This window comes from Dermacentor silvarum, chromosome 5, assembly GCF_013339745.2.
Source record: "Dermacentor silvarum isolate Dsil-2018 chromosome 5, BIME_Dsil_1.4, whole genome shotgun sequence".
Lineage (NCBI taxonomy): Eukaryota > Metazoa > Arthropoda > Arachnida > Ixodida > Ixodidae > Dermacentor > Dermacentor silvarum.
In genome coordinates this window covers 8,104,817-8,130,656 of record NC_051158.1, presented here as the reverse complement: position 1 = coordinate 8,130,656, position 25,840 = coordinate 8,104,817, and the positions used below count along the sequence as shown (strand labels likewise).

General features: G+C 43.4%; 2 protein-coding genes across 4 annotated transcripts in view; one reads left to right on the top strand and one right to left on the bottom strand.

Annotated features, from left to right (window-relative positions):
• Positions 1 to 1,575, bottom strand: part of LOC125945521 (uncharacterized) — a 162,047-nt gene extending 160,472 nt beyond the window's left edge. For both annotated transcript variants that reach the window (XM_049667335.1, XM_049667336.1), the window contains exon 1: positions 1,530 to 1,575. In XM_049667335.1, coding sequence (XP_049523292.1) covers positions 1,530 to 1,563 — 34 coding nt within the window. In that variant the 5' untranslated portion in view covers positions 1,564 to 1,575. The remainder of the gene's footprint in view (positions 1 to 1,529) is intronic.
• LOC125945518 (uncharacterized) overlaps positions 1 to 25,840 on the top strand; it is a 166,816-nt gene that overhangs the window by 116,740 nt on the left and 24,236 nt on the right. The gene's annotated exons all lie outside the window — the stretch shown is intronic.

The window sequence follows — 25,840 nt, the reverse complement described above, 5'->3', positions numbered from 1 at the left end:
CCCACTCTAAGAGCTTGAATACTAGCTTCTTCTAAGCATGCAGTGAATAGCATAGTAGAGATTGTGTCTCCTTTCCTGACCCCTTTCTTGATAGGTAACTTTCTACTTTTATTATGAAGAACCAAGGTAGCTGTGGAATCCTTGTAGATATTTGCTAAGATATTCACGTATGACTCCTGTACTCCTTGATTACGCAATGCCTCTATGACTGCTGGTATCTCTACTGAATCAAATGCCTTTTCATAATCTATGAAAGCCATATAGAGAGGTTTATTGTACTCCGCAGATTTCTCGATTACCTGAATGATGACATGGATATGATCCATCGTAGAATATCCCTTCCTGAAGCCAGCCTGTTTTCTCGGTTGGCTGAAGTCAAGTGCAATTGCCCTGATTCTTCTGGAAGCTATCTTGGTAAATATTTTAAAAATGTGGTTGCTAGATGTAATTCTGTGTTTTTTCTTTGGTATTCACCTGGTATGTACTACGCATGCGCGCTCTGGTTTTCCTGCGAACTTCTGTGTGGTTGTTTCATTAAACTTCTTGCTAGTCCCAGCGTGTGTCCGTCTACTTCTCTCCTGGTGTTTGAGTCTTAAAGGCTGGGTTACATCGTTTCTAGAAGTATGTACCAACAGGCCCAGCAACAGACTCTCTTGCGATATACGTATACAAGTGTGTGCAAGCTTCGCTTGAAAGAATTAAACACAAGGATAATAGCCCTAGAGATACATATGGTTCATTAGAAAATGCATGGGGAAGCTTACAGTAGGGGTGGGCCAACTGAAATTAGGGGTTGGACCAACTTGAAATTGGGGTTTGGTCAACTTGAAATTTGGAGGTTTGCCAACTTGAAATTTGGTGGTGGGCCAACATTAAATTTGGGGGGGTGGGCCAACTGGAAACTTGGGTGTGGACCGTATTGACATTTTGGGTGGCCCATTGTTCAATTAAACGCTGCTGAGCATCCTTCGTGTTATGAACACCTCGCGGGCAATCGAGCGCGTTTTCATTGGGCCTTACCCAGGCACAGCCAGAACGCAGGTGAGAGCTGGCGTGGACAAGGAGCGCGCATAACACAAGCTTGCGACCGCGAGGGTGACATGGCTTGCAGTACCTCACACGATATACTGCAGCATCTGGTGTTCCCTTTCGCATGGTCTGCTACATACAGGCGCGCTCGGGCCGGGCCTTCCGGCTTAATTGGTACGATTGCATTGAAGGGGCCGGATGCGGCTAGAAAATCTGACAATCGTCTACTAAAGCCTAAGCATTATTCGCCACCGGAAAGGCCATGGGTCGACGCGTATAAGCTAGGAAAAGCAGGTGAGCGAAAATAAGCAAACGCGTAGCCACAGCCGAAGCAAACAATGGTAACGCATTAGTAGACAATTCTCAGAGTTCTTGGTCTGTCGCCTGTTACTACAGGTTATACGTAAAAAAATGGGTTATTTATTTCAAAATGCAGTTTATCACAAAATTGCCTCCGTTTTGAAAAAGTTCCCCTAAAAATTCGCATTTTCGTCACTTACATATTCTCATCCAGCGGAGGAAATAAGGACTCATTGTGCACAGATGTAGGCCAAAGGCTATAGTGTGTGATTTTATACTTTTTGTTCAAAAACGAAGCTGTTTCAGCTGCTCATTTTAAAATAAACAAAGGGGCAGAGAACAATATCTCACAATCATTCAAATGGTGTGTCTTTACGGTGCTTTGGAAAGAATAGACGATTACGCTATCCTTAGAATTAAAGGGGACTACAAAGACAAAAAAAAAAAAGATCAAGAGCAATCTTCTGTGGAAATCACGACGTTTTATTACAGGCTGCGAAGTTATGTTAGAAGAAACATGCACATCTATACGGCAGTTATTTCTAAGCTGGTTCAGCGTAGAAAACTATATAAGGTGCAAATAAAAGCGTTTGTTTTATAATTCGAGCCACAAACACGCTAATTCTGTGCCTCTCCGAGAGGTAGACTCGTTTTAATTGGCTGTATTTAAACCTCTTCCCCATAGGTAGCGCCGACTACTCCGATGCTCTGACGTATTAGATTTCATTTGCTGATTACGTCTCCAATCGATATGCTCTCGTGCGTATTTAAAACTGCTAAATGCAAATAGCGGGATATAAGAAATTGAGAATAGCTGAGATATTATCCGATTTCAACGATGCACTACCATGAAATGGCATTCTTCTATTTTGTGTCAATTCTCAGGGCACTGTCTTCATGCAACGGAAGAGAGAGATACGCAGAGGTATTGCAGGCAGGCTCACCACTGATAATGCGCATAAGTGTACCTGTTATAATTTTACCTTTAATTACGTTTCCCGCCGTTGTATGACGTGGCGGCTCTCACCTACTTAAGGTTTTGCACTATCTTGCATTTATTACAACTTTTTTTTTTCCCCGACAAACCGTTTCGGCGGCAGTCAGCACCGAAATGAGTCCGTTGAGGATAGTTCAAAGGACGTCGAGACAATTTCATTCACTTGTCGATCACAAGTGTGTCACATTTCATTGGCAGACGTGTACATATCTTATCGTTTTCAACTGAGCCTCCGCTGTACGTCTATCGGGGCAATGTTCTATGCTGCGATAGTTACCCGGTGCACAATCAGTGGCACAAGTGCAGAAGCCAGACATGAAATCAGCGTCGTTTCTAAGCGGTGTCCTGCTCACCCGTGAGTGAAGGAAATACGTTTTTTTTGTAGCTTTACATGCATTCGGTCTTCTCATAAAGCTTTTGTGTCAATGGTTTGCCTGCCACCGTAACTTAGTGGCTATGACGTTGAGCTGTTCAGCACAACGTCGCGGGTTCAGTTCGCGGCCTCATTTCGTTGTGTGTCGCATGCAAAAACAGCCGTATACTCCGATACCTTGCTTTGGCTGCGCGTTTATGGAACACGGGTAGTCAAGATCGTCTAAGAGCCCTGCAATATGATGTACCTCATTACTTCCTGTGCAGTTCCGGGTCGCGAAGTCAAGTAATTTACTTTATCGTTGGCTAGACGCGTGCTTCACAGCCACCAAAGAAGGGAAGCTCAGAATTAACGTCATTGCTTCCTCTGCACGGGAGCAGGACGCGGCGCGCCCCCTTCTTCAAGATCTACATTGTGGAGCATTGGTGGGCTGCTATAAGTAATAATAGCGTTGATTCAAAGCACATACGTTAAATTTAGTTTGTTTCCTCTTGCATTTTATATCCAAGCTACACACCTCTTGATTTGATTGACACCTCTTGACTTGGTTTTGTTTATTTCATAGCCCGGTACTATTTCTAAGATTAACTACGGTACGGTATTATATGTATTCCTATATTTCTGGTCTTTGCACCGGTGAGCCCAAACAAACAAAAAAAAAAGAAGAAAAAAGACAGGTGTAGCTCAGAATACAGTGAGTATTCATCGTAGTCCAAATGTTATGGCATAATACGTAGATGAGCACAGTGGCTGCCACTAGAGGCACTTCATCATTATGTTGCCTGATGATTACAATCGGCACCACTCTACCGGCTTCAAAGCGTTTATTACTTGTAAGCTCAGCATTGCGTTCCATCGTGGAGTGCTTCCCTTGATATTTTCGGACAATTTTCGTCAGGCAAAATTTTGAATTTTGTGACGAGTAGCTTTGTCGACCTTCTCGCAATTGAACTTCAATTGAATATTTGAAAGTAACTTCCTTATTTTTTTAGCTGCCTCATTATAAATCCTGAATATTTCAGCAAAAGCGAAAACCTAACAAGGTTAAAATGGCGTGGCACGTACCACGCATGAGGCGTGCGAACCCACAACCTAATGTGTTGCCTTACACTAACGAGCTGTTAGAGTTGTGCATTGCCAACAGTTATAAAGAACGAAATTATGATGAGCTGCTGACATGCCAAAAATATGCACATACTGGTCCTTAAAGATTGGTGTTAGTAGTTCTGAGGCACTTTTAAGTGAAGAGCAATAGCCCAGATCAAGAACAGGCGCGAAGGCTTCTCTTAACAAAAGAAAACATAAGTCCTGCCCAAGCAAATGTCACGTGTCGGCACTTTTCAAGCGCTTTGTACAAGACGTCATTTCATTCTTTCCAGTTTTCTTGTTGGAAGCGATGAGCGTCTGCTCGGCTTATAGTTGCCGCCAACCGCCAGGTGGCTGCCCACTGCCGACGCCCGCAAGAACAGTCCGGCTATTCTTCTTCGATCATGTGTGGCAAGGGTGCATTGACATTGAAACAAGTGGCTGCGGACCATACGGCTGGCCGACACTATACCACTGCAAGTTTTTCTGCAAGCCTGTGCCATGAACACGCGACCAGCTCATCTGTAGAGACGTCGCAAGGAACTTTTGCTGCTCGAGGGCCAGCATACCAGCACAAGCTTATATTCTTCTCATTGTATGTGCATGAGCAGATACTCGCCAAACAAGCAACTTCATTAAAGTATATCGATCGATCTTATGACTCAGATATATCGCATAATTTCCATCCCTATCATGTTTACCTTCACCAGGACCTAAGCGAGGCGGACTTTGAAAGGCAGGTAGACTTTTACAATTGGGGCCTGATCAAAATTTATGAAGAAAAGGAGCTTCTTACATAGAATAATTTGGACAGATGAAGCCCGGCTTTTCCGCTCGTGCCATTATCTCGGCATGGCAGCTTCCGCCATCGTTACAGGCTGCGCGGTAGCGTGTTACGACAGCTGTTCCGGGTTCTTCGATATTTTATTTTGCCATCCGAGAGGGGAAGGGGCGCAGTTATCATATTTGCCTATGCCTCCGCCCCGTTGTCAGACTAAACGCCGCACGCAACAGCCGCGTCACATCAGGGAGGAGCTCCTAACACTTTTGCATGCGTAATCAAGTGAAGGACAATTAAAATTTGGAGTCGGATATCTCAGAGCACAGAGGCGCTAGAAGAATTCTTCCGAGTGATACTGTGTAGAAACACGATGGCCCATAACTTTTCAATACAAACATACCGACTTACTGCAGTGAACAAAAAGTAAATATTAAATTTTAGTTAATTGGGAAGCTGACAGTGATAATTATCACCTCACTTTGTGCCCCCCTGGCCACATAACTTATGTGTACAGGTGGTCTTCGCGTGCTTCCATGTGCCTAAATGTAAGGAAACCATAAAGCCTAATTTTGAATACCCCGTATAATAACGACTACTAAGACGAAAAATAAAATATCGAAAGCACTCTTCCGTGGAAATTACGTCTCATTGGAGGTTGCGAAGGTATGTTAGAAGAAACACACACATCTATATGACTGTTCTTTCTAAGCTGGTTTTGCGTATAAAACTAAGAAGGAAACAAAATCGAGTGTTTTTTTCATTTTAGCCGCTATGATGCAACGCCGAAAATACAATAGTGGAAAGAGTTGATCCCACGATAGCACAAGTAAAACGAGCGCAAAGAACACAAGACTGCAAACCATGGCTGCTATAAGCGAATAGCAACCAGCTTGCCCTACGACAACTTATTTTAGGTGAAAAGAGGGTTTGTTCAATATTTCACGGGGGCAGATCGAATTGTAGTGATAAAAGTGGTGGCGAAGCGTTTTTAAATGAACCACCTACTTCAGAACAAAACCGTCTTAACTAAAGCATGTGAACAGCTCGAACACAAGTGGTTAATTCCTTATGTTTCATATTGAGAAGCGGGACACCTAGGTGTCACTGCGAGCTCGCCTATTTGCAATTGATTCATCACGAAATTTCGAGCTATACAAACGGGGACAAAGAAAGAAGCAGATAGACCAGCCCTTTCTGACAATTGCTTTTGTTTTCCCGGAAACATTAGACTCATATGCCATACAGATGTTCGCAAAACATCTCAGGATTTCATCTAGGCCGCACAAAGCGACCACATGAATTGTCTGGAAATTATAGACGCGAGAAAAGCAGCGAGATCTCTTTCATATAGCACTGGATGGGTGACTCACACGTGTTTTCGCTGTCAAATGAAAAACACTTCCACGACGTCCCTCGGTGTTTTATTGCAATGTTTGAAAAAAAAAAATAGCAGTCATTGACAAACAGCCATTTTTTTCAAACATTGAAATGAAACATTGCGGGAAACAGTGGAAGTGTTTTTGATTTCACAGCGAAAACACATGTGAGTCACCCATCCAGTGCTACATGAAAGAGGTGTCGCTGCTTTTCTCTATAATTTCCTATACTGTTTATGATTCTATAATGTTTATAATTATAATGTCTATAATTTCCAGACAATTCCCATGGTCGCTGTGTGCAGCATATAGAAGGAATCGTGAGATGTTTTGCGAAGATCTGTATGGCATTTGAGCCTGATGTTACCAAAAAAAAAAATAAGACCTGCTGTTAGATACTTGTTTATCTTTCTTTGTCCCCGTTTGTTTAGACTTAATTTCACGATGCGCCCAGGTGTGTCGGAGGTTTTACAACGAAGCTGTATATACCTAGACGAAACCACTCGCGGTCCGACCACAGAAACCCATCCCCCCCCCCCCCCCCCCGGCGGAAATAAACCTATCGAAAACCTATCGAAAACTCGCGTCTCGTTCACTTGGTATATACAAAAATTTTCACAGAAGGGTACGAATGTATGTCTGACATGACTGAGAGGTCATGACATCAATCCTATCACATGCTCGTCAATTACATCACGATTAACGATAATACAATGACGTGTGGGAAATACGCGCATTGGATAAACGGGTAAGAGTCAGGTGCAAAAAAGAAAGAGGGAAAGAAAGAAAGAAAAAAAAAACAAAGAATGAAATCAAGAAATCACAAGTGGTTCATACCGGGGCCGCACATTTTGGCGCATCTGTACGGAATGAATGGACGGTAAAATTTTTTTTATTGCAAGCCTTCCGAACTTACTGGCTGCAGAAAAAAAAAATTTCAGAGCCCTTCCACTACTGTGAGGACGGAAGTAGAGCGAAGCTGTCACTAGGGCGGGTCTGCCGTAGTGAATATTGCTATAGTGAATATATCTATATATACCATCAATATAGACTATATTGAGCGTCTTCGCCATGTTCGTCAAAGAGCAAGGACTCCGGCGTCTTGTTTTCGCCCGGCGCGATGGCCAAATAGTGCGTTTGCTGGGCCAAGTCCGCCCGCAACGTCGACGAGAACTCTGCCGCTCCTGCTCTCGGCGGCTCATACCCACATATCCGAAGCGGGAATCAGCCACACGTTAATTTCTTTCTTGCCTTCCTGCTGTCTTTTTTTCTGTCTTTTCTTTCTCTCTTGTCCCTGGCTCATAGCCGCATATCCCTGGCGGGTGTTTCTCACCCGCGTATCCAATGCGGGTATGACCACAAGTGATTTTATTATCGTTAGTCGTGACGTAACTCACAAGCATATGATGTTATTGATGTCATGACCTGTCAGTCATGTTAGTCATACATTCATACCCTTCCATCACAAATTTTGGTATATGCGAAGGGAACGAGACACCACAAACCGAGACGCCACAATATTGTTGCCTACTTCCGGTGTGTTGAATTGAATTGAATTTTATTGATATAAAACAATTTACAAAAATCAAATTGCAGGGCGCGATCTCCCGGAACCTAACATATAACAGCTTCGCTGTAAAAGTATGCAGTAATGAAAACGTGACTCATGGCATAGCACATGCATATGAAGAAAGTTAGCAATAACTGTGGGCATAGAGAGATAAGTATTACAGATGGTCAAAACCGTTAGCGCACTTCAGGCGTCTGAAAGTGAAATATAAGTTTCATCTTCTAGCCACAGGTCCAACCCCACCTTACTCGCAGACACCGCACCATAGTTTTAACACATGCATGGCATGGCATGGCAAGAACTTTATTTTGGTCCAGAGAAACTAGGGCCCGAGGGCAAAAGCCCCCAGGCTAAGTCGGTGGCTCCGCCCACGTAGGCACCGGTAGGCCAAAGGCTTTCCCGATGTAGTGAGCTCTCCGGACGGCCAGGAGTTGATCTTGGAGGAATTCGCTGAATGTGCGTCGACTCCAGTCCTCCTCACTGTTGAGGTCCGAGCCCTTTGGTTGGGGCACAGCCAGAACATATGATCAAATAGACACGGAGTGTGTCCACAACTTTAACATTCAGCGGGAAAATCCTGGTCAATTTTGTTAAGCACAAAATGTGTGGGATAAGATTTAGTTTGAATCATTCTGCTTCTGATGGAGGGGGGGGGGGGGAGGAAAGAACCTCCGGCTGTCCCTATAGTTTGAGGTGATCTCGTGAAAAGTACTAAGTGGGTCTTTGCAGGAGCCGCAGTCATCCTGGAACAGTTCCTGATCTGATGCGCGGCATGTGAGATCTCGCACAGTAGAGTGAGCTTGCTGGTTAGGAATGAAGCAATTGGGGCTGACCGAGTGGCCGTGCTGAGCCGGAAACCAGACTAGGTGTGAGCTATGCAGTTGCTCGTAATTATGAGTATTACTACTGTGTAGAAGTACCTTGTGTGCTTCCATTGAAACGAAGCCGGCTGCGTAGTTCCTAATAGCTGTGCGGGAATCGGAGAAAATCGTGGAGCTTCTCCTCATTGTAATTGCAAGTGCTATGTTTGTTTGTTCGGCGGCATGAATGCAGTTAACACATGCAGTTATAATTATTTAAAACTCCAACTAACTCGCCTACGAAGCCGGGACCGCCGAAGGAGCGAGTGCGCCTAGTAACACGTTTCTTGTATAACTTGCGTAGGTATATTTAAATAGAGAGCAAAGTTTAATAATAATGAAGGCAGAGAGGTCGCCCTGAAACACATCCGCTGGGAAAAGGTTAAGAGGGAATTAAAGAGAATCAAAATGGGTGACGATGACGAGAGAGGGAAGAGGCGAAGGACATAAACAGAAAGTCTAATTACAATCCAGAGTCCACTCCTGTATTTATTAAAGATTAAGTAAAACCTTGAGGGCCTAAAAACTAAATTTGAAGACTCTGGGATTGTCGGAAATTTGGAATACAATTCTTGCAGGAGAACCGCGGTTGTCGCGCAGACGATTCAGTTCTTGAACAAACACATGGCGTAAGCAACATGGAAGCACAATAGTTACCAGCCGTTGAGTAAGCATGTGACGTCTTAGGCAGCCTACAAAGTCGCTGTCTCTGGGAAAAGCAATTCATGTTTGGATTCCTTCGAAACAATCTATGGTGTTCTAGTATTGTCGTGAGCTCCTTGAACACCCGCTATAATCTACTAGATGCATCTGGGACCTGTTACTCATTTTCTTGCTTCTGATAAGAGGAAAGGTTTCGTTGTTTCTCACCTAAAACAATCTCGGTTGACCTGACATGCAATAGTTAACGGTATTACATCTATCAAAAATGAAAATGAGCTTATTGTTGTCGTTTTCCTTTCGCAAGATTCGCAAGACTTCCATTCGAACACCCCTAAAAATTTTAGTCCCACATCGTCCCAACAATTGTCTAAGGGAAGGGGGAGGAGGCAGCAGCATCAATCAACCACTGTTAATCTTTCTTCTATTCAGGGCAGTCACCTAGTTCATATTTTAGGATCATTCACATCGAACAGGCCACAGTATGGAAACCAAAATGTCACCGCAGGCAAGGCAACAGTGGAGCCCCTCATCAGCTCCTCTGCAGTCGACGCCATGCACTGTCGTAGTTTCTGCGACACGTTCTTGTTCAGCTCATAAGTATCACAGAATGTAGCTCAAACTATCATCGGGCACTCATTGTTCCAAATGAATGGGCACAAGTGTATCCCAGCCTGGCGCTCGGCTTTCTTCAGGAGTGATGTACGCTTCGGAAAGCAGCTTGCGCGCTTAAAATACCGTCGGACCCCTCGTGAGCACAGAAAAAAGCGGCACTAAAGACTGGAGCTCAAACTAATTAAAGGCAGAAAATTCAATTAGGTGATAGCACAAAGCGAATCAGTGTTGAACAAAAGACGCCGACGTCCATCAGAGGCCTCCATATCAGTACGAAATGGGGCGCTGTTTCAATTCTCTGCGCAATAAGTCATTAGGATGCAATTTCACCAGCGTGGTGCGACGAAGTAGATCTTATCGCTGCCTTTAACGGAAGCAGGCGGTGTTGGCACGTAGATAAGCCTGTGCAACGGCTCGTTCACATTAAGGACATTGCAACATATGTGGTTGCCAGGAAATCATTGCTAGAATGTTTCGACCAAACTAAAATCTCAAACTTAGACTGCAAATGGATATATTACACCCTCCCCCGCTCCCCCCGTCCCTCATGTAAATACATACTTTCATCATTATTTATTAAGACTCATTACACTGATAAACTGCCGGAAGCCTGCGTCACGTTTCTGGTAAGCGTGGATACATGACAAAAATATTCAATACTACATGGTATCACACAGCCACTAATTCCGGAGCCACATAAAGATAACTTGCACAAATAATGGTCTGCAGTACTCGGCAATCGACGAAGCGACCACAGTTATAGGGGCCAGATTCTGCAGAAAGGTTCGTACTCTATTTTGCTCGTAGGTGCTGCTTTCGCATTTCACAAGGGTTTTCTTCACAGAGATTATTTTTTTATGATACGCTTGTCATACTTGCTATTTTTCAGTATATCTTAATTGAGTATATCTTAACGTGAGAGTAAAATAGTTCTAAATGTAAAATAATGCAACTTTTCCTTTTTTTCACAATGCATGGTACACGTTACGAAAATATGAATCATAAGAACAAATTTCGCTTCGATGCTGAAAATTGTTTACGTTCATGCGCCAATTAAACAAAAATCATAAGGCAAAAGTTCGCGTGAGAGCTACATAGGCATCAGCAATGAAACATGTTGTAAATTGCGCGTTTGGAGAAATTTCAATGTTCTTTTTCATATTACAACGGAGTGTATATCGGTGCGATCTCGCAGTACAAAAATGTCCGGTCTGCATTGCGCTTACTACGCGACGTGCTACTGAACGAACTCATGTGGCACTCCTTTGGTGTACCTTGGCCCTCCCGCCATAAAACCCCATTAATAATCATGAATTAGCTCTATGTTGTAAGTTCAATACAGGATCGAGCTGAGCTGCACCAATCACACACTATTGTATGCCAGCTTTACACTACACATGCTTCGAGCACTCCGCCCATAATAATAATAATTACAAGACTAAATCATAATATATTCAATAATTAAATCAAGTTGTATTGTTTCCAGTCGATGGGTACACTGGAATCGTTTGGAAACAGTCCATCGACTGACGAGTAGGAGGCGTTGCCATATACGCAACGGACAAAGTATATATATATATATATATATATATATATATATATATATATATATTGCCGCCGTCGCCAGCAGGATGAAAGACGAGGCTATGCTGAGCACGAGAGAGACCGCACTCGCCGACCAGACTCCTACTATCCCGGTTCGTACTCGTTCCCTCAGCAGCGTTCACCGTCTCCTCCAGCTGCTCCCAATCTGCCTCATAGTTCCCGTTCGGCCAGACGTCGTTCTCCTTCGCCTTACCGGCGCCTTACCACCTCCACCACTTTATAAGACCGAGACCGACCGAGCTGTCAAGCGCTTTTTATTCCAAAAAGCAAACGCCCCAGCTCATGCGCGAAGAAGTAGAAGAACAGGGAAGGTGATGATGGCTATGTACAAATGAAAAGGACGAAGTACGTTAATAGTGCTGACAATATATATATATATATATATATATATATATATATATATACACAACCATATACACTTGACTCCCAAGAGGACACTGCCACCGACTGTTGGGATGTCTGTGCCGTACAAACGAAAGGCGCAATTGTGATAATCACTGTGTATATATCTCCAGGCACATCCAAGTATGATATAGGGAAGTTCATCACGCCGCACTTTTCATGCGTTAGCCATGATGACACTACCCTGGAGATCTTCGTTGGAGATTTAATGTGGACCTGTATTGTATTGACATTTGAAAACCAGACAAGAAATGGTTCCTCAGTTTGTGCTAGAAAAGTTTCGTTTAAAGTGCCATGCCAGTTCATGTCACTGACCTACTCAACCAGAGTCGCGTATAGATTTACCTTTGACCAAGAATCTGTCTAAGGTTGTAACCGAACTAATAAGTGTACATCACAGTAATCACAAAACTATCGTCGCTACCATAACTAAATGATGAAAATAAATCCACGTAAGGATAACTAAGTGCTCCTTGAATTATTTTGTTTCCGTTCTTTGCATCTAATTCATTATCTCTTTTTGTTTCCCTTAATTTTGGATAAATCCTGGTTATTTGTTTACATTTTAAGTTACCATGTACTTGGTTGGCAACTTTGTTGACCACCTCCTCCAAACCGTGCCCACGCTTTTCAGGTACAGATACATGTGCACTTTGGCCGCCCATTTATTTTCATAGCGGTTCCCCAGTATTCCTTCAAACCTAATATTGCTCTGCGTTTCTCTGAATTCAAGAGGGACCCAAACCATGTCATCCCGCACTGCCTAATTTCTGGGTTTACCTTCGGTTCCCAAAGCCAACCGGCCTGCTGATCTTTGGTTGAATTCCAACCCCGACAAGATATCCGATTTTAAGCATTGAATGGCATTTGCGAACGCTAGCGCTGGCAACCTTACTCCTATCCAGATTCCACGCACCACCTCATACTTCTTGTGGCCCCGAAGTGGTCTATGTTTCCTTATTCATGCATTCTGCTTCCGCTTCCCACTACGCACGCTGCGCCGTTTAGCGTCATCGCCAGATCAGCTAACCACTGATCAGGAGACGTCTTGGACTATAGCGCTCTTAAAGAATATAGAAGCTTCCATTACTATCTCTCAATGGCACGCATAGTTCATTCTATGCGTAGCTCATTCTATACCCTTTCCCCTAACGCAAAACCTGGCGCGCTATAGCATGGCAGAAGTTCTTCCCTTTCATCCGCTCTACTCCGACGAGGCGAGCTCGTGACGTGACGTCGCAGCAAATGGGAATATAGGTACCGCTTCGCGGCTACAGACACCGACTTTTTCGCTCAATGAGGCATCTGATGCTTTTGCATCAGTAGGGGAGGAGGAGGAGGAGGAGGAGGAGGAGGAGGAGAGAAAGAGAAGGCAGGGATGTTAACCAGAAATGCGTCTGGTTGGCTACCCTACTCTGGGGGACGGGAAAGAGGGAATAGAAAGATGAATCAGTAAAATTCGCGGAGGCAAACAAGGCAGACAAAGGCAATAATGTAACAAGCATGCCAAAAATGGAGAAACACGTAGCAATGCCGCGCCCTCCTTCGGAATTCAGTCCAGAAGAAGAGCGGTACAGCGTTACGTGCAGCCGTAGTTGTGTCCAGCATGATGCCGAGTTTGATGAATCTGGATGTGTAAAGTAACCTGCTGCTCTCTTTTCTGCATGACACGAACTATAGCTTCTTGCTTGTATAAGTTCTTGACTTTTCCATCTGTCTTTTCTGTCTTTCAGTCAGACCACCACTGTTTCAAGCGCATCAAAAAGCAATGAAGGCTGCTGTGACAATACTCTTTCTTGCACTGGCAGGTATGCAATGGAAATCTATTTAGCGAAAGGTGTTCACTTGTTTCAAGGAGGCTAGTTGTACTAAGCAATTTTACAAGTGATGAGTAAAGCCATCAACACAGATGTCTTGGCCATAGGCAGGAAGAGTACCCTAACTCCCGTATTCAGAAATGTATTCAGAAATGCATCTGGCGTGAACCTGCGCTAGACGATCATTGAGTTTCCTCCGATGCGTTCACGACAGGCGTCCTTTAAATGAATTCAAGCGTAGGCTTGAACTTCAATGCACTTCTGAATACGCGGTAAGATATTTAAGGGTGAAGGACAGACCTGTCTGATGCAGGAGTGTGGGGCGGGGACCGGGGCTTCTGTGAGGGTGAGTTAACTTTTTTTTTAGGCGCTTCAAATTCATCAGTGCGATAATATTCTCTGCTGTAGCTGTTCTTGAGTAGTTCCTACTTATGGAGTCGCAAATCGACCGAAAACGGTGGCGTGTCCAACAACCAGTTGTAATAAGTTCTCGACACAAATGTTCCTACATTCTCATCTGGATTTGCCTATAAGACACAAAACATCGGCATCATACACTTATAATCAGTGTCCTTCCAGTAAAACGTGTTGAAACAATAAGGTGGGTATCGCTGTCGGCCCATGTTGTTTACGGGGCGTGGCCAAGGACCTAGTGAATTACAAGTTAATGTTGATTGAGTTGGGTTAAGCTGTGATTCGCCAATTTCAAGACCGAAACAAGGCGTTGTATGCGCATCATCATTTTTAAGTATGCACTCCCGCGTGACGCTGTAGGTGATGACCGTATCGGTGAAACCTGAATCCTTAACTTGTGACAATGCTCGACTTCCAATTAAATGGTGTTTTGAGCAACAAAATAAGGGATATGCGCGATGTCTCCCACTTGTCAATACAGTCTATCGTGTTGATGGTGAACCATTTAATTACGCCATATGTCTTGTGTTTCCACGTGGGTGACTGACTTATCACAAGTATATGCACCAAATTGTACTACAGTCGAACCCTGATATATAGAATCCATGTATAATGAAATATTGTGTATAACGAACAGCAGTAAAATGCTCTCGAAAATGTTTGCGTAATATGTTTAGTTTATATAGCGAATGACCTATATATCAAACCTTTTTTTTGTGATCCCCTTTAAATTTCATTTATCCGGGTTCGACTGTAGTGGTTACGGAAGCAGTGTTTTGTTTGTCTGGCTTCTCCTATGCCTTAGCTAACCGTAAATTTTTGTACGCTCTAAATTTAAAAAAAAAAAGCTAGGAAAATGGGAATAACAGAGACAAATGTGCTTAAACTAACTTAAAGAAGCGCGCCACCACGAGTAATGCATGGATGGGTGCACTGCAATGTAAATCTCTACAATAGTTTGTCAGTATAGTTAGGGTGGTTTCGAGAAGAAAGCAAGATGAACAAAAATTGTGCAAATGCCGCTGATTCCCCACCCACGACGTAAATTAAATAATTCGTTCTGCGATGTTTCTGCTCTTTTTCGGTTGCATAGGAATTCTACTTTTGACGGCGAAGTCAGGCACTGCCATTACCTGCGGCGAGCCTCAAGAAGGGTGCCCGCCACCGACAGCTGAGAAGAACGTTACGCTCTACTTTTACAATTACGCGATTAATGACTGCTTCGGCGTCGACACCAGCGGCTGCGAAGGCTACGGATGGGGAACTTATTTTGATTGTTGGGCGAATTGTCGCCACATTTAGGGCGTTGCATTCTTGCTTGCATCGCATTGCGCTTAATGGCAGCAGAGTCGGTATGACAACCATATGCTAAGATAAGAAACGGCAGCCATACGGGTGTCGCTTAACGCAGTCCAAATAAGGCCAGTATGCTTCCTTAATCACCCAACGATTTATGTACCCACATATGGGCCTAACATTTTTTATTTGTTCGGGTGGAAATATTTATTTCTTAATTAATAAATAACTTTTTTGCTTCATAGGCAGCCCAAGGTGCATTATTAGTAGAAAATGCTTGTTGACACGTTCATTTATTCAGTGAGGCTTTGCTGGAGCGTGTCTGAAAATGTTACTTTTGTTATCCTTTCCTCTTCGTGAAACACGGGTAAGGGTTTACAAAGCACAGCAGACTTGTGCAAAAGTGAAGAGTCGTATTCTAATTTCAATGGAAGATGTATTTCATTTCGCGCAGTTGCAATTAAGCTTTTAACAACCTGTTATGAAATCACACACTTTTAAATGTTGCCGCTCATTCCCCACAACATGGATATAATATACTGTAAACTTGAACAGCTCGTCACATTATATTCTTTAGGGACACCTGAAAACATGCATCAAATGATTCTATGCGGCCGTTTTTACCCGGCACACATTAAACTTCTGCTGCTCATTGAGCATAACGCGCCTCCAATTTCTACCATATATTAATCCAGTGTCGCTCACACTTTAGGGACAGCATACAAACTCTGAACGTGCTTGTCGTAACGCTTGAAAATGAGATAAAAATATTCAATTGTCTTTTACAAAGGCTGTATTCAAGCAAGAAAGGTTAAATGTTTGCATACATTACCCTAATGTGCCCCATCCTTCTCCCCTATTCCACCAAATATAAAATGCGCGGGGTCACATAATTTTCTCAGGATAGTGTGACACATTGCAAATAACAGCCGCATAATGCTTTCAAGCATCTAACTAAAGAAGTGGTTAGTGAAGGCAGACAATTAACGACACATTTAATTTCACTCGCACATCAGCGATAATAACAGGCATAGACAGACATAATAACAAATTAATTAGACGACTTGAGTGCTTGTGCGTAACAGGAGTGCTTTTCCTGCACGCACAGATTCACAAAGCAGTGGATCTATGGGCACAATGGATCTGCCACTGTTCATGGTGATAGCGTGTGCATGTAGAAGGCCTGCCAGTGTCTACAGCTCATTCAGTTGAGTGCACGAGGCAGCAGACCTATACTACAGTGGTACCGCGAATGGCGCTTACAAAAGGGACTCTCTGAACGTTAACACTTGAAGAATTTCGCACTTTGACGATTCAAGGATGACAGCCCAATATGTTATTTTCCTGTTTCTTGTCTGAGGTGCACTTCGGACTCGCATGTCTTCAACGTAAAGTAAAAGTTGCCTCAGCTAGCCCGATGGCGCACATTGTTATAATCAGCAAAAAAAGTAACTAGAGGTGAGTAAGTTATTCCTTTAAGCAGGCACATTTGCCTTAAAATTCTTCATTAGAGTATATAGTATACGGACTACATGTCTAACGCTTGCAGATTGTTGGGTAGGCCATGTCTCTCTCATCGTTATTGACGTCTTTTCACAGTGAAGCCATTTGTATAAACGGCATTCAACTGCATCAGGACGTCGTCAGTCGGGATCAAATCTTTAACATCGTACTTGGAAATTGTCGTTCATCGTAGGAGTAATAGACGTCTGTCATGATGTCCTTACTCCGTGATGTCTTTATTCTAGTTTGGTGAAAGTCTTGTGCAAAGAAAAGAGAACCTGCCGGATCAGGAGCCACAAATCACAAGTAGGGTCCTCGGACAATAATATTACCATGTGCCACCGGCGATTTTGGATGCTCCTGTTGATAGACGCACCAGCTAACGATGAGGCCTAGAGTAGTATTTTAGCTCTAAGGCCAAAAAAGAAGCTCGAAGACATTTCAAGAGGAGCCACAGATGTGCGAGTACCACACTGCAGTCTCGCTGTCTGCGCCAATTGATACGCTTACACGCTTTCTGGACATGACCCGCCTCAAAGGCTGCGCTCCAGGGAGGTTCTGCGAGGTTTCTTCATCAACTGGCGTGAAAATAGAGCACCAGCTCCGTAGTTTTACATTCCCTAATTGCGTTATCAGATGGCGATCTAAGGTCATGCGTTTCATCCCCGCTTTGGCGGCATTCCGATGGTAGCGTCATACGAAAGCACCTATTTACATAACGCTTGTGTACAACGGTAAAGCATATCAGGTGGCCAAAGTTATTTAGAAGGCGAGCACTTTACGTCACCTGTTTTCGGCCCAGGGCTGTGGGACGTGAAACGTCGTAAGCGAAATAAAGACTCACTCCAGTTATACTTTTTTTTTGGCATTCTGTTGGCTGTCTGGTTGTTAGGCTGCCTGCTGCTGAACCTTTGTTCCTCGAAACGGTGCTCTTGTTGTACATGTCCTAGCAATATGTTGCCGTTATTGTGGCCCATGGGCGCTTCTCACTGCTTTGGCCTCCAATTTCAACTACTACCGCTATTATTTTTTGGCAATAAAAGACCGTTGAACTCAACTGTGCTTTTTTATTGCGATAGCAATTATATGGACACTCAAAAGCAGATTTCTGCCGTCGGCGTCCGCCGTCGTCGTCACCGTCGTCGTCGCCGTCGCCGTGAGGTTCCGTATGACGTCAATGGAGATGAAATCGTCGCGCGCGCCGAACGCTGTATGTGCGAGTGAAAGGGCGCGAGGGGCGCGCGCTTTCACAGGGAGAGAACGCACGGCGGAGAACAATGCGCGTTCTGCGCCGTGCTCGCTTAAGGGCTGCAGAAGTAGGCGTCTCTTTCCTCCTTTACAATCACCATATATGTAGAGCAAATGCGCCTTCTTCCGACGCGCGAGAGGCCGTGGGGGGGGGGGGGGGGGGTGGGGAGGGGAGGGAAGGGAGGCGACGTTTAGCTGCGACATCAAGTGCCTATTTATATCAGAGGCTCCGGCAAGTCACCAACGCCGCACGCATTTTGTGTGAACGCGGGCAAACGCCGACGGCGTCGACAACAGTTCTGCGTGTTGCCGGTGCTGCTGCTATGTCCACGTTTATACAGCTGATAAAGCTAATATCATTACTCCGTATAGCTCTCTACAAATTTGCTATCGCAATTGATGCTTCGCCTTTCAGGTGAAACTGCGACAACTTTTTTTTTTCTCCATCATTCTTCACACAATGTCCCGCGTACCCAAAGTGTCTCATCCGTCGTCTGACGTCAAGCCCGTTACAGTATATTGTTCGCTGTGTTGATGCGGGGTGTTTAATGTATGCATAATATTTATAGCACATGATAAAGCGTCGTTGCTCGGCCTTTTCTTCCTAAATGTATGTCCAAAATAGGACAATCTTCACATAGCTCTTTCAGTAGCCTACATCTTTACCTCTTAAAAAGTAGCGCCTCATTTGCATTAAGAACACAATGTAGGCGTTGTACGTGTTCGGGGGTACACAGCCTAAAGTAAAGGCACAAACATATATGTGATGTGGAATAAGATATGTTACTGACATACGGGAAATTGAATTCGTTAATGTGGCTATTTGCTGAAAGTTGAGACACGTCACTTAAGAGAGATGATTCAAGCAGTTTTGCATATTCAGAATGTCTTAGTTATTGTATAGGAAGGATTAAAATAAAAGAAGGATCCTTTTGCACGTGTGATCCTAAGTGCTTGTTGGTACTAGGGACGGATCCTAATGCTTGTTGGTAGTCCCGTTGAGAAACCATGAATAGCTCTTTAGAGTCGGACTTATAATACTCATTAAATTATTTGACTAGTGTGTCAAGATGTCAATTAAGGCTTTGTGCAGAATCGTAAGGGTCTTCAAAAAAAATGATCAAGGTATGCATGACCTGTTTTCTTGTTCTCACGATGAGAGCAAGCCCACGAAGTGCCTCGAGCGGGCAGTCGCACAGCAATTTTGCGTGTATTCGCAGGCTTCTTTCCGGATCGGGAAAACACTTTTACGTAGCACGTATTGAGCTACGAAAAGCTGTATTGGGAGTTTTTCATGTTGCTCTACAATTTTCTGATTGACTCTGTTCATATAATTTAATAATTCACAAGTTGACTAATTATTTAAGACTAATTACCTAATTAGGTGGAATTAAAAAAATATATTCTGCGTATCTCCAAGCGACGGCAAACAACATTACCTTGGTTCTTTCCGGCTACGTGGCTTTGATATTTTTAAGGTTTGGCCCAAGTTAAGTGAAGCACCCTTTGTATGCATATTGTCACGAAGAAGACACGCCTCCGTCCAGCAGCATCGCCAACTCTCGGCTAGCTCTGCTCACACTTCTGGTCGCTGGTGTCTTTCGACAAGGTGCCCCACGATGCTACGCCGTTCCTTGAACTCGTAGGGGCCTTGAAGGACACCGCTAATAAACCTCTTATCAATTGGTGGAGGAGCTGGGTTGTCGAATATATAAATATAGATTGTCGAATTTAATTGTGTGATCACCTCTTATCCTAGATATGTTGGTGAAAATGAACTTCAGGAATGTCGACAGTTGGGCAAGTTGGCGACCAATCATTTTAGTAATTACCGTTGGTCCTGTGCCGTCTTTCTGCGTTTTCGTGTCGTGTTTTTGTTTTGTGCTTCATATGTTAAAAAGAAAGCGACATCGTCGAATGTGCACAGCCATTACAGTGTCATTACAACACTACCTTGATTTTTTTCTATCAACATGTGTCACTTCAGACAATGTCCGTCCAGTTTATATTTAAGCTGTTTGAACATAAGAGTTCCACTAGCACACGTTCCCTTGCAGGAGAAAAAAAAGTTTTCATATTTTGAGAAACTAGGGGCGACTTTTTGGGGAGTTATTTATGGTTACTTATGCGCTTGGCAAATATTTACTAAAGGCGTGCTTTTCCCCAACCTTTACGCGGTACACAAGGCATTTAGTTATTTTTCCCGGCTTTCTCAGTAAACAATGCGAGGCATGGTGTCTACATTTCGTTGAAGTAGGAATCGTATTCTGAGTGACAAGCGATAAATATCTAATCTGTGTGGGTTCACTGCAGCCTTTGTGGAAAATTACTTATTCAATCGTTACAAGGTGTCATACTATCGTTGTTCAATACAGGGTGTTTCATTTTAGCTGCACCAAATTTTTAAAGATTTCCTGGGGCAGATAGCACAATTATAATCCTTGATCTAAACTACTCGATGAGGCGGCCATTACTTCCACGAGAAATCAAAAGGCCTAATTGAATAAATAACATAATTGCGGTAATTAACATTTTAACTAATTATTTTACGGCACATCTTTCAATCTACGAATTATAGCCGCTGAGTTCTCCGGGCGTATCCACTTGGAACGAATTCTCAGGACTAGAACAGTTTCGAGATAATAAATTTCAAAGTGTCCGACGAAATGCATGGGTGTTCCAGTTAAATTTTTGAGGAAAACGCTGTTTTATGCATTGAAGCACAAAGTTAACTGTAACGCCCATGCATTTCGCCGGACACTTTGAAAATTAATATCTCAAAACTTATTCAGTCCTGAGAATTCGTTCTAAGCGGATACGCCTTGCGAACTGAGCGGTTATAATTCGTCGATTGAAAGATGTGCCGTAAAATAATTAGTTAAAAAGTTAATTACCGTAATTATGTTAGTTATTCAATTAGGCGTTTGATTTCTCGTGGAAGTAATCGCCGCCTCATCGAGTAGTTTAGATCAACGATTATAATTGTGCTATCTGCCTCAGGCAATTTTTAAAAATTTGGGGCAGCTAAAATGAAACACCCTGTATGTTCCCAGACTACTAAAACAACTGCAAAAGGTATGAACTTGAAATTCTGTGGTAATAGGTAGAATAATGAGTGTAATGCGTCGCGACACTTTCACCTACTTGTTTTAAATATAACGTGAAGATTTGCTGAACTCCTTTTTTATTATTTTTGTTCGTCATACGAGGTTCACAGTTTGTTTCTCCGGTATATTCGGGTAACTAAACAGGGCACTTTGTTATATTTGGGGAAAATTAGGGGCACGGTACGGGTAATGTGTAGCCAACGTTCCAAGTAGGTGGATAAAATGCACCTTTTTATATTCGATTATGCATTCAAGTAATCCGGAGCGTCATGAGTGTGTTTTACGAGCGGTGTAAAACTAATGTTAAGAGACACGAAGAGAGTGGTGTGGATCAGAGAACAAACGGGGATAGCCGATATTCTAGTTGACATTAAGCGGAAGAAATAGAGCTGGGCAGGCCATTTAATGCGCAGGATGGATAACGGGTGGACCATTAGAGTTACAGAATGGATACCAAGAGAAGGGAAGCGCAGTCGAGGACCGCAGAAAAGTGGGTGGGGTGATGAAGTGAGGAAATTTGCTGGCGCTAGTTGGAATCAGCTAGCGCAAGAGAGGGGAAATTGGAAATCACAGCGAGAGGCCTTCGTCCTGCAGTAGACATAAATAGGTTGATGATGATGATGATGATGATGATGATGATGATGATGATGATGATGATGACAGAGGGAGGGTAAGATGGTTAGCGGTTTGCCCCCCTCTCGAGAAATAGTTGGTGAGTCAGCTAGACTGGCACTCTAACTTGCGTATGGCTCAGTTTCAGGATTTTGTGCTGCGTAACCTTAGCTATAGAGAAAGATAGAAGAAAGGAAAGGCAGGGAGATTAACCAGACGCACGTCCGCTTTGCTACCCTGCACTTGGGGAAGGAGGTGATAGGGATGAAAAGAGAGAGAGGAGAGATTGAGCGAGCACATATACATGCACATTTGAAGGTTCGCACCAAGTCGACACACGCGGTCCTCCAAGACCTGTCGACCTCAGGTACTGTAACAACGCTTTCCATTCCTAAGCTATAGAGTGTTCAGATGTCGCTCGAGCAGACACGCAAGAAAGCAGATGTGAGGCTTCTTCCGCCAACTCGTCACTTGTATTGCATTGAGCATGTTTGGAATGAAGCACGTGCCTATACGCAATATGCCTATGCCTCCACAGCTGGACACAGAACTCTGCACTGCACATTGTAATATCAGCAACAGAGGAAAGGGACTACCGCTTCAGGTAGGTATAGATTACATTATGACTTAGCAGAACGGCTACCGTTGCGGTTAAATTTTGAAGAAATAATCCGGTATCGGCTGTTCGCTGTTCATAGCACAAATGCAGTAGCACTTCATACTAGAGCACTGCACGGCCGATTTTTTCGGCCTGGGCCGGCCCGGGCCCGTTTTTACATTGGGCGGCCCGCCCGAGCCGATCAAAACTTTTATGGCGAGACCCGGGCCCGCCCGGGCCCGGAAATAATCTACGTTACCCGCCCGGCCCGGCCCGCCACCCCTTTACCTTAAGCCCGAGCCCGGCCCGAGCGCGACTCGAAACCGGCCCGAACCCGGCCTGAGACCGAAAAATACATGTTTTCCAGAGTTGAGAAGCCCGAGAATAACTCGCAGAAAGCCCGAGCCCGGCCCGGGCACGCGTCAAAAAAACCCGAGCCCGGCCCGGGCCCGGGTCAAAAAGCACACGCCGTGCCCGAGCCCGGCCCGAGCCCGTGAAAAAACTCCTCTACCCGGCCGGCCCGGCCCACGGGCCGGGCCGGGCCCGGGCTTTCGGGTAAGCCCGAGCCCGTGCAGTGCTCTACTTCATCCAGCCGTTTGTATTAGTTAAATTGTAGAAATAGCCCTCAATGAGCAGTATTAATATAAAATCAAGTAGCAGCACATTTACCTTATTGTGTTATGAATGATTCCTTATATCTGCACCAATCAGGTTTTCAAAGTGGACACCCGTCAAGAACGATAAAGAAGACAAACAAAGCGAAACACCTAAAATCACTCCTATGTTGATTGGCTGCGTTACAGTAAATTCTTATATTGATTACACTTTATAGAAATCGTATTTCAATAACATTTTGATTTCAGATAGAAATTTGAATTAGGCAGGCGATGGCGATCGCAATATAAGGGCAGTGAGCTTGACATTGTTTAGCGCTGCTGCAGTTGTAGAGTGTAGACGCCGGCGGTGATCGTAGAATACTGAAGGAGAGATGCTGGGCAATATAACAAAGGATGGCAAGTCATAGCCGCGGACTTGCGGAAACTTCGTGTTATCTCAGTAAGCAGCCGTAATATAAACAACTTTGTACGCCTACCGGCGCGACAGGTAAAATCAAGTTTTATAAGAACAAAAAAAAAATTAAAAAAAAAAATTAAATAAAGCGAAAAAAAATGTGCACTTTGAGCAAAACGATTGCGCCGCTCTAGCATGCCACGCAATAACCTCCTTTTGCGACAAAATAATTAAATCTGTGTGCCGTTTCTACATGTGTTACAGTTGAGGTGCTCTTGCTTACAGTTAGAGGTGCTATAGTTGGAGGTTACTACGGCAGTTACGACAATGCTGCGGTAGTGCCCAATACCGTTCACTATTATGAAAAACTTATGTTGATATGCATATCAATAACACACCGAGAGTTTTGTTTCAACGATAATGATTTCATTCACGACCGCATAATTTTATACAGCACCGCCATTGCGCATTTCACATACAGATTGGCGTGCTTCTTGTAACAGCAATTATATTATTTCATTATCAGAAGAAATTCTAATGAAAAAGTCTGTAGGTGCTCTGGAACTTCCTTTAGGCTAATGAACGAACTAGCTTTATTAGTGGCACGAGCATCGAGTGACGCTCTTGTTTCTTACGCAGCACTTCCGCTTCACTTCCTGATACGACCAGGGATGAAATTCAAGATAAATAATGTATTATTAATACATACATAAATAATTTATGTATTTCGTTATAGATATGATCTCAGAGCATAAGTATTGTAACCAGTTGAGTTTCTGAAGTGTCTGGAATTAATGAGAAATTCTTTATCTGAGATGATCGGGGACGAATTTCAAAATAAATAAGAAAATAGAAAAAAATATTACAGTACAAAATTCACGCGTTTGATTATAGATATGTAGTCAGAACACAAGTTTAGTTACAATTTGAGTTACCGAAGTGTCTGGAATAATTTAATATAATTAGAAATCACTGATTACCGCACACCAAAAGCACAGAATGCCAACGCAGAGGTGGGAGTGCCACTAATAGACCCATAAGTCAAAGATTAGGGTCGCCTACAGTATTTTTAGAGTGAAATATCTTTAGGGGTATTGCGCCTCTTGATTTTTGCTCTGTTCTCACTGTAATTTAATTATTCCTGCCGACTCTGCTGAATTGCTATAAGCGAACCCTTATTAATGACAGTGTTAGCGCATAGATCTGACCACCCTCACTGCCCACGTTGAAATGCTGCCGTTATCATTTCAATTTTTTTGTGTTGGTGGTGCCACTTCTTTGAACATATTGTATTGTACGTAAATGTTACTGTCTGACGTCTCTGCAGTTTTAGATTCTTTTGAGATCTAGCTAAATTATCACTGGGATAACAATAATACCATTATCATTATCAGGAAGCTAATACAGCGACTTACGATGAAGCATAAAATGCCGCAGTGACGTCCTGATAGCAGCTGTCGCTGTAGGAATAATTCCGCCATTTGAGGATTAAACACCTTTCTTCGATACCTGTGAATAAGCAGTGATACATGTGCAGGACGCTGCAGAAGACAACGGGCGTTTTCTAAATATTCGACCCCGAAGGCAGTGTAGCCTTCAGTCATTTTGTAATTGGCCAAATAGCAAACGGCCTCGACTATGTCAAGCATCTATTCGCAGGATTGTTATCTATTTTTTTTTGTTATGGCAACACCTATTCGCTATGTTTCGCGCCAGACGAGTGTAATCAGATCTTCAGTCAGTGATAAAGTTGTTTCATGAATGTCGGCGCTCGTAGAGAACTCAGCATCAAATTGTTATTCTATTTTTTTACTTACTCTTTGATTAGCCCGCACTGTGAAGGGAGGTCCGTAACTCTCATCACTGTGTGCGACTATGTTGTTTACGACAATTATTACGATATATATATATATATATATATATATATATATATATATATATATATATATAAGTTTTGACAGCTGTCAAACAACGAATATAACAGGTCTGAACTAACACTTAAACCAGTATTTCGTCGATGACAGCATTTCTCCGCTCCCGAGTCACCGGGTAGTTATACCATTGTTGTATAGTTTCGTATTTTCTTCCTACGACCTCCTCTCTTCATTGATATCTTTAGCTTATTTTTCTTTTAGTCTGGCATATCATCTGTTATTACGTCTTTCGAATAAATAGATACGATGGCGCCGAAATAGTGACCGCTCATTGTATTTACAACGTTCAGCAAAAGTGTCATGGACCCGTACGGAACGTCCGGTGTTCTCGCTTGGTGAGCTCGTCCCACGGAAGTTGCTGCCTATGTATGATTGTCTGAACTTGTGAACTTAGCAGGGCACCCATCAACAATTGTACCGAATAGCGTAAACTATGTACAGCAGTATTTCATAAATCATTAAGCATCAAAATTGCGCCGAATATCAACCGTCATGCACTGAAAGAAGCCTGAAGCTCCTTTGAGATGATGGGTTTCTTCATGTTTGCGAAACCTAAGCTCGTCTCCGCAGTGCCATTTGAGGAAGATAACACGACTTGATTTCCTTGCTTCATTTACTTTTTTTGTGTGTGTGATTTTCAATACAT